Source organism: Diospyros lotus, chromosome 14, assembly GCF_014633365.1.
Source record: "Diospyros lotus cultivar Yz01 chromosome 14, ASM1463336v1, whole genome shotgun sequence".
NCBI lineage: Eukaryota > Viridiplantae > Streptophyta > Magnoliopsida > Ericales > Ebenaceae > Diospyros > Diospyros lotus.
The window spans coordinates 2,803,990-2,813,794 of NC_068351.1; the positions used below are offsets into that span (position 1 = coordinate 2,803,990).

Below are 9,805 nucleotides of genomic sequence, written 5' to 3' on the forward strand. Positions count from 1 at the left end.
ATTTAGGAATAGATCTGGGGGAGGGCTGGCCCCCAGATCCATAACCCATTTCAGCCCTCCTCCCTTGTAAATCTGGGGGAGGGCTGAATCTTGGGGGGGGGGGGCTGCAGCCCGTGCTGCCCCCCCTAAATCCGCCCCTGCCTCGGCCACTTTCAATCTTGTGGAAGAAGAGCTATCTCAATTTTCTGGAGGGACTTTCCTTTGGTTTCCATCACGTTCCTCTTCACGAAAACCAGTGCGATCAAGCAGAAAGTGGTGAAAATAGAGATCAAGAGCTGCTGCCCGAGTGGCTGGCTGGGGGTGGTTTCCCTTTCTCTCTCAAGGCCTCAGAGGGTTGTGGGTTTCTGGGTCGTGCGACTGGCGGCGGCGGGGGGTTTCGTGGCCGGCGGGTGGGGGCGACCGTCGTGAGAGAGAGAATGAAGGAATGAATGTGAAAGAAGGTGGTCGGCGGGCAAATACATTGGGCCGCGCCAAATTAAACCATTTGTTTTGTCCGAAAATTGAAAGAAGGTGAAGACGTTAAAGCTGGCAAATTGACGAATTTGCCCTCCAAATTGACGAAGGTAACGTGCACAAAATCGCACTCATAATATCTTAAAGTTTACTCAAAGACTCGCATTTCACGCGACCATTAAATAATTGTTACTTAATAGCAGTGTCTCTCTCTCTCTCTCTCTCTCTCTCTCTCCCCCCTCCTCCACCACTCTCCTCTGCCCGATCCGCCACCGCAACCACCGTTCTCCGCCCCTCCTAAATGCCGAAAATGCCCTTCACGGAGGTCCTGGCCGCCGTCTTCTTCTCCCTTCTCCTCGCCCCCGCTGCCGCAGAAATCAAGACTCTGAAGATCTCCTCCGACGCCCGTCCCATGATTTTATTCGAGAAGTTCGGATTCACCCACACCGGCCACGTCGCCGTCACCGTCTCCGGCGTGTCCGTTGTCTCGTCGCTGGCCAATCCCGAGCCCTCCCGCCTCGGATTCTTCCTCCTCTCGGAAGACGCCCTTCTGCAGGTCCTCGTCGAGCTCCAGCGCCAAAACCCTAATTTCTGCGTTCTCGACTCCAGTTACATCAAGCACCTCTTCACGTTCCGTGAGCTTTCTCCGCCGCCTCACAGCAGCTTCAACCAGTCCTATCCTGTCAGCGCCCCTGGCGAGTACAGCCTCTTCTTCGCCAATTGCGCCGCAGAGAGCAAAGTCACCATGGACGTCCACACCGAGGTCTACAACCTCGATGACGGCGGCGTGAAGGACTATCTGTCCGCCGGACGCACTCAGCTTCCCTCGATCTTCTTCCTCTTCTCGCTCTGTTACTTAGCTTTCTTGTCGCTCTGGATCTACATCTGCCTCACGAACAAGCGATCGGTTCACCGGATCCATATCCTCATGGCCGGATTGCTCTTGATGAAGGCCTTGAACCTGATCTGCGCCGCTGAGGACATGCATTACGTGAAAGTCACTGGAACGCCCCACGGCTGGGACGTGTTGTTCTACTTTTTCCAATTTATTAGGGTTGTGTTGTTGTTCACTGTGATTGTTTTGATCGGAACGGGTTGGTCTTTCCTGAAGCCCTTCTTACAAGAGAAGGAGAAGAAGGTGTTGATGATTGTGATTCCGCTTCAAGTTTTAGCCAATGTGGCTTCGGTTGTGATCGGCGAGACCGGGCCCTTTATTAAAGATTGGGTTACCTGGAATCAGGTTTTCTTGTTGGTGGACATCATCTGCTGTTGCGCTATTATTTTCCCAATTGTCTGGTCAATTCGGTCTCTCAGAGAGACGTCTAAGACAGACGGGAAGGCGGCGAGGAACTTGGCAAAATTGAACCTCTTCAGGCAGTTCTACATGGTGGTTATTGGGTACTTGTACTTCACCAGGATTGTCGTGTTTGCTCTCAGGACAATTGCAGCTTATAAATATCAGTGGGTGAGTAATGCTGCTGAGGAGATTGCTAGTCTTGCGTTTTACATGATAATGTTCTATATGTTCAGGCCAGTTGAGACGAATGAGTACTTTGCTCTTGATGAGGAGGAGGAGGAGGCGGCCGAGATGGCCCTTCGGGATGAAGAGTTTGAGCTTTGAGGCTTTTGTGAAGCGGATATGTTGATTAATTAGCATCCTTCACACATTTGGCTGCTCTTACACCTGGACATCGTGAATTGTCTGCTGAATTCACAGGTAGATTTTGCAGGATTACCTGGTTTTACCCTTTCGTTTTCTTGTCATAAGATCATATGATCTTCGGTGTTTATGAATAGTTTCCTATCTATGATTGATGGAACCTTGTCATCAGTTCATTGCTCATGATTTAATTCATTCGTAATTAGTTCAAATGTAGTTATCTCAAATCAGTTGCAGCTTTCCTTCATTTTCTCTTCTGGTTCATTTTTATGCTGTTGTGCTAATCTCTGTAATTAGGCAATTGTATGAATATAATCTAGTTTCTCTTTTAATTTTATTAGAGAGTTTGTTGACACTCTGTCTTCCTCGTATAGATTATTCGATTTGCTTTTTCTGACTAATCCATACAAGCTGCTCCGTGGTTTGAGAATGTTTTTATTTCACATGCTTATGGTATCACACAGTAGATTATCCATAGAAGGACAATAGTTTCCTTCGGCTAGTTCTTGAAAGAAATCACTTTTCTTCTGCAAGCAATGTGCTCGAAGAGGGAGATACAACTCCTTACCCTGACAGGTCCCCAGCTGGGGTTGTATTTTGTGTAGCATTTTGAGGCAAGAATTTAGTTTGAAGAGTGGGAGCTGGTCATCAAATTTTCTTATTGCTGGCAAGATGACGTCTTAGGGACATTAGGGGCATACTTCTTCATGCTCTCATATAATATTTTGATCTTAACCAATATTTCTCACTATTCTATCATATTTTAGTTGTTCTGTGGAGTTATTCAAGAATTGATTTATTCAAAACCTACTAGCCAGTTGCCCAGAACCTTGGCCTCTGTCCATCTCTTGGCATGAGAACCTGTCCTTATTGCAGTTTGCATTGGGTTGGAGCATTGCCCTCTGTTGTGCTATGTGGCCTTTGTGGAGGGAGCACAATAGGAGGCTTTCAAGGTGTTAAAAGTCCCTTGCTAATTTGAAGGGATCTGTCCCCTCTTCTGGACAAGGGAGGAGAGTGATGAGAGTCCTTCATGTCCAAAGCCTGTTGTTCTTTCCATTGATAAGTTGTCCCATTCTCTAGATATACAGGCTTCTTTTGGTTTGGGGTTTCTTACCCTCTGTTTTTTCTAGGTTTTCCTTGAAGCCTCTTTGCTCTTAATATATTTTCTTATCAATTAAAGAGGAAGTGTCCTGATTCCCCCTTAATTGTAATTGTACTGACATTTCTTAATAGTATTATTGAAGGAAAATTAGTTCTTAGATCAATCAAACAATTTTTTTGGAGTTATGTCATGACCCAAGGATCCATAGAAGGGCAATATAGTAATAGGTTGATAATAGTTGTTAGAAGATATTTTTGTATTTGGTTAGAAGCACATGGGTGCTGTTATGCAGTTAGTTAGGAGCAAATATGGCTATGTAAACGGATGGGATTTTCATGATTGAATTGATGAAATGAAGATCTGATTTCTCTCCACAATCTCCCTCTTGTTTCTCCCCCCTTTCTCTCAATATCTCTCCCTCTTTCTAGTGATTTCCCCTTTCCTTCAATTCTATTTCTTCCCCCAATTCCTATCACAACCCTAACGAACCCTAGGGTCGTGACAAATTGGTATCAGAGACAGGTTCCTCGACTGTGAGTTCTGAAATTTGATGGTTGTCCTTGTCCGATCTGATTATGAAGTAATCGAGCCGATTAAAAGTAGAGCAATACTTCTTCGGTTGTGGTTCATACAATTGTGGGTAAATTGATTCTGATGACTTTTGTCGGAATTGATTGAGTAGTGAATTTTGCGGGTAGTGTAGAGAAGTGGTTAGTGATTGGGTAAGCAGAAGACAAGTTGCGAGAGCTCCATCAGAGTGACGACATGTGTGAGGAAGGCTATCATAGCCAGGTCAAGCAGAGCCAGTAATTTCGAAGCCTACGATGATCGCGATTGGATCTTGTGGACTGGCCGAATCAAGGCAATTGCATGTGGGGTTCCAAGTATTAGTGGTCATGTGGGTGTCGCTATTTGAACTCAGGAGTGACGCAATATAGTGGGTTGGACTCGAGAGTGTCACGATACGGTGGGTGTAGCAATTGTAGTAGTAATGAGTTCTGGTGATTTTTGGAATCAGAAGCGATTGCAAATTAGGCTAGAACTCAGGCAGTCATCGGCCTTACCCAGACCTCCGGGCGAACCAATTGAACATCAACCTGATCGAAAACACCAACCAATTGGGTTGGGAAGGATTCGAGTAATGGGAAGAAGCAACGACTAGGTGGGACATGAACTGAGGAGCATTCGCGATTGGTGTGAAAGTCTGCCGAAGGAGGTGATGCGGACAGCTAGGAGGGTCGCGATTGGAGTGAGCGACTAGTGCAGGAGTTCCAAGTGATCGCGGTTTGGTCAGTCAAGGAAGTGGGTGTTGCAACCGAGTTAATTGCAGTAGGTCTGGCGATTGTGTAGCGGGTTTTCTCACGGCGGTGCAGTGGGTGTCGCAGCCATTTTCAAATTACGGTCGGTGATTGGGCAGAACTAGCGAAAGGATCTAAGGTGAGTCCAGCAGTCTGGGCGAACGAATTGAACATCACCGATCGGAAATATCGCCCAATAGGGATTGGAAGGAGTTCCACTAACGAAGGCTGCTGAACGCAAAGGATCACAGGAAGCAATCCTGGACACAAGAAGGAATGGATTGAATAGCTGAGTCGATCCATTTGGGAGGCTGTGCTGGAGGCGACTTGGCCATGTGATTCTGACAGTTCATTTGGTGACTCTTGGTTTGAAATTCAGTGAGTGTTGGTCAGAACTTGTGGACGAGCAGACAAGACGTCCCTGAAGGAAGGTTCGACCATTCATCGAAGCGGAAGGGCAGGTTGATTTACGATTGATTTTGCCGAGGATGTTGCAGGTGCTATTAGTAAGGCAAAGCAAATTATTCCACCGAGTTCGATTGCTGATCATAATCGAAGGGGAGAAGTAACTGTTGGCTCCGAAGTTGCACTTAGTTTTAACTGAAATTTCAGACAACAATAGAGGGATGTACAAAACTCCTGCTTCTTGGTCTTTGCAGTGTTCTATTGGTGAGAAGTCGACCATGGGGAGCAATTCATGCACGAGACAAATGGAGTCTCAAGGGCAGCGAAAGAAGGCTGCATTTTCAGCTGGGAACAATAGGAAACATAAGGAATTCGGCCAAATGCTATATGAACAATTGCAGGAGTTTGCAATGATACTTACTAAAAAGTATCATTACAGCTTTCTTACAGAATTCTTTGAGGATTATTATGGAAGTTTTAATAAAGAGTACTTCCTAAAAATGGAGCAACCAAAGGAGAAGTCAAGATTATGGAAGAGCGATTCATTGCTTACTTTAGATTTTGAGCTGAAAAAGAAGTATTCTGATTTCAGCAACAATAACAAAAAGGGTGACTACAATATCGGAAATGGTATTGGTGGTGAATGACATTATCCAAAGGGAATCGGTAACAATCAGGTGGATAGGATAGCAGATGCAAAGGTACCATCAAATACTTTTGAAAAAGAAGTTCATATAGAGGAAAAATCCAGCATACACAAAGAAGAAGAGGTTGCTGGACTGCCGACAGGGAAGCAGAAAATTCTGACAGAAAAAGTAGTTAAGATTGTTTTGCAGCCAAGGGAAGAGTTAATACATTTGGATGTGCCTAAGGAGGGTTGGCAGGTCACACTCGCGGAAAAGAGAGATGTTGATTTCTCTTTCATTTATAGGAAATCTTCTACGAGTTATGACTTTGAAAGTAGTTCTCTCCACCTGCAACAGATTCAAAATGGTGAAGAATTTTGGAAACCAATGGTAGCTGGGGAAAAGCTAAGGGAGGTAGCTGAAGAAGTCAAAAGTGTTATCGAAGAGAATAAAACTCTTGCTGTTATGCTGTTTTTTACTTCCACTAGCGAATCCAAGTTGCTGTCTACTGCATTGAGGGATGAATCGTTGGTTGGAATTGAAGTTGCGGCAGCTCCTAATGCTAATGCTCCCAAACAGCCTTGGTATGAGTATCCAAGGCAAGTCAACAATCCTCCATTGCTGCATTTTGAGGATGCTGTTGATATTTCTGCAACAAAGCATAGCTGTGGGTTGAAAGGGAAGATAATAACTGCAACTATGGATGTAGATCTGCCACCCTTATTTGTATTGGACAATAATGAACTACTAATGGAGGTCACGGACACGGATAGTCTTTACGTTGGACTCCAAGTTTCAGCTACTAGGTATGTCTGTCTGGAAGTTGTTGATCATGTTCATAAATGGGAGACTAATCTTGATTGGATAACTATTATAGGGAGTGGTTGTATTGGGCTTGAATTTAATAAAGTTTCTCCTATTGAAGTTTTGGGGCAATTTAGGCTTGGGATTGATCTTAGGCACTTACGAGCAAGGAAGAAGAAGAGACCTAGGAGAAAGAAGGAAAGAAGGATGAACCAGATAGAGAAGACTGGAATTGGATGAAGAGCCATGGTTACTTGTTGCAAGTTCTTGGGGACAAGAACTTTTTCAAGAAGGGGGGAATTGTCATGACCCAATGATCCATAAAAGGGCAATATAATAATAGGTTGATAATAGTTGTTTTTAGATATTTTAGCATTTGGTTAGAAGCACATGGGTGCTGTTATGCAGTTAGTTATGAGCAAATATGCCTATATAATGCTATGTAAACGGATGGAATTTTCATGATTGAATTGATGAAATGAAGATCTGATTTCTCTCCACAATCTCCCTCTTGTTTCTCCCCCCTTTCTCTCAATATCTCTCCCTCTTTCTAGTGATTTCCCCCTTCCTTCAATTCTATTTCTTCCCCCAATTCCTATCACAACCCTAACAAACCCTAGGGTTGTGACAAGTTACCACTGTTTTTTTTGGTGCCAAAGGTATGGGTCGTCCTGGAAGCAGGATGGGTTCAAAGTTCAAACCTCAGACCCAAGAGATACAAGAGAACTCTTAATGATTTCCCTTGATAGTCTTGACATTGTAGACCATAGAGAGAAAGGATGAGAACAGAAAAAGAAGGAAAATTGAAAGGCAAAAGAGAGAAAAAGATAATCAAACAAGAAGAAAAGGGAGAAAGAAGAGATCAATAACAAGTATTTTCAATGAATTAGAAGTAAGCTTTTTATACATCTCTTTGCTATTTATGAGTATTAGACTAATTCAACTAGAAAAGAACCTAAATAGAGTGAATTGAAGATGAAAAAGTTATTAGGCAGCTAACTTTAAGAGGAAAAATAAGTAGAAAGAGTACTTGTTATACCTTATTGATTCTTCCTTGCTAAAGACAACTCCCTTCTATTCCAATAATGGCATTTTAAGTTGGTGAAACTTCTTTTCTGATCCAAAAAATGTCTGTTTGGATTATTTCCTAATGCACATGCACCCTCCTCGAAAAGAAGGTATTTCATGCTTTGCAATAAATTCTTCATTCTTTAAAAAGAAGCTATGTCATGCTTCCCAATAATATTGTCGTTCTGATCATTAGGGGATGGAGTAAGGGGCAAAAGTTGAGGCACATGCATTGAAGTTCAAGGAAATGGAATTCGACTTATAAGTTTACTGACCACTGACAAGTTAGGAGGGTCAGAAGTACTTCATGAGAAAATAAGTTCTTCATAAAGGAGACAAGACTAGCAACCATATAGTGAAGTTGATTTATGATGGGGGGAGATTCTGCTAGAAGCTTTAGGAGTCATTAATGATGCCTTCAACTATTGAAGAACAAGCTCTGGATAATTTTTGAAGGGCTTCCATTAAAGTTGATCTTGATCATGCACTTTTGGTGGATGAGGCTGTTCAGTTAAATAAAAAGGAAATGCAACTAGGAAAGGCTGGTGGCAAGTTTCTTTTGTACACTTGCAATTGGGTCATGCTGTGTGGTTTGTTGGCACATTGGCCATTTCAGTTCTGCTTGTGTAGGAAAGAGAAAGCACTTCCTGGTCATGATATTTGCCTTGTATTACTGTAGATTCTATCCAATCTATATGGAAAATCCTTTATTGCCTAATATAGGTATTTGGGGGCCTGGGTGTGCTCAAAGTATGCTGCAACTAGAGGACTATATCATACTTTAAAATTGCAGGGTACTAACGCATATTGGAAAGGGGAGGGACATGAACTGAATCGTCAAAAATGGCGATCTCAAATGTAAAACTTTAAAAGTGACTTGGTAGCCCAAATTCAAAGGTCTAAACTGATAAGGAAGTTTCACCTTATCATTAAGCTTTTGAGATGACTGTTAGCTTTAAATTTGTTATGTTACCATTCAGTTTTTTTTTTTTGGTTTCCTATTTCTGGTCCTACTGTTAGGGTCATATGTTATTGCAGGCTTCCTTTTCGTTAAATTGGACCTTACTTTCATTACAACATCTTATGAATATAACAAAAATTTTCCTTTGAATTTTAAAAGTGTACTGATACATTATTCAAAGCAAACCACGAATCAAACTAACCTACCAACTACTCCTACCCCAACAAATTCAGTAAAATGGTCAAGTCTCCGTTTAGGTAGTTGGTATTCATTCTTCTTTTATGCGTTCATCTTTCTCCCATGCTTTCCGCTGGTCAACAACCAACAAAAGTTATTTATAGTTCTTCACTAAAGACATTTTTCCTGTCTGGAGGGAATCATTTTTTTGCAAGCCAACAAGGGACTTCCTAGCTGCTGCTTCGAAAGGCTTATGCCCCTCTCTACAACCACTGGTACGAGTGACTTCCACGTTTTGTATAACTATGGATGCGCAAGAGTGATCTCAAGATCGACCATAAATTATTATTCTATAAGATGCTTCTTTTGTTTTGCTGTATTTCGTGTCTTTTTTGTTATAATTCTGATATTCTTCGGGTGCCACTGAAAGGAAGCGCAATGTCGATGTGAATGCATGGGCGTGGAATATGCGACACTTTATGGAGTGAGATCTTGTCCATCCATAATCCTCCATGCTCTCTGAGGGAGCATCTCAGCTTCTTTGTATGACATTTGAATTGTCCAATGGCACTAGTACTGTTGTTTTCTGGTTAGTAGTGCGTATTAATGCAGTGGCATCGTATAATCTGAAACTGGCAATCTAGAATAACTTTTTATTTTAAGGTGTATTAGGGTGGGGGAAAACTGTATGGTAATTGGGTTGATTTGGTACTGGCCCTCAATTGTATCCATGAACCGTTCTTATTTTTAAGGTGTACCTAGGGTGGGGGAAATTGATATTATTGTTTCTCTCATTCCTTTCTGTTAGGTTTTATGTCGATAGAAAATGTTTGATTGATGTGGACCATAATTATTGCCAAAAAAGTGAGCCTATCACCCTAGTCGGATTTGTTTCCAATAAGTGGGTTTCATATATAACTTTAGAAAAGCGAGGGGATCTCTCTATTAACTAAGCCACTAGCATGGCATTGTTGTTTCAATTGTCATTACTTGGAATTTTAAAAAGCAATTGTTGTTAAATGCGTCTGTCTGATCAATGTTATGCACTCATGGCATCCATCTCCAATAGGGTGGGACCTAACAATTTCTTCTAACTAATCAGGTGAATTGATATTCCGTGTCTTGTTGATTTCCACTTTTATTGGGAGTGGACGGGGTTTCTCGAACAAGGCTATAGATGTAATAAAGGAAAGACACATTTGGGTACCATTGGTGGTGAGTCCAACCCAGTAGAGAGTAGGCCCAACCAAA

The 9,805-nt window shown here is 42.4% G+C and overlaps 1 protein-coding gene across 4 annotated transcripts; it reads left to right on the plus strand.

Moving 5' to 3' along the window:
- The first annotated feature begins 436 nt into the window (after positions 1-436).
- Positions 437-9,296, plus strand: LOC127790425 (protein CANDIDATE G-PROTEIN COUPLED RECEPTOR 7-like). 4 transcript variants are annotated; one of them, XR_008020775.1, is made up of 2 exons: positions 437-2,170; positions 8,985-9,296. XR_008020775.1 is itself a non-coding variant. In XM_052319943.1 (1 exon), the coding sequence occupies exon 1, from the start codon at positions 755-757 to the stop codon at positions 2,072-2,074; it is 1,320 nt and encodes a 439-aa protein (XP_052175903.1). In that variant the 5' UTR covers positions 439-754; the 3' UTR covers positions 2,075-2,468. The 4 variants fall into 4 exon arrangements, 1 of the variants encoding a protein (XP_052175903.1); XR_008020774.1 differs by lacking the exon at positions 8,985-9,296 and adding an exon at positions 8,751-8,949; XR_008020773.1 differs by lacking the exon at positions 8,985-9,296 and adding an exon at positions 7,613-8,724.
- Positions 9,297-9,805: the final 509 nt, after the last annotated feature.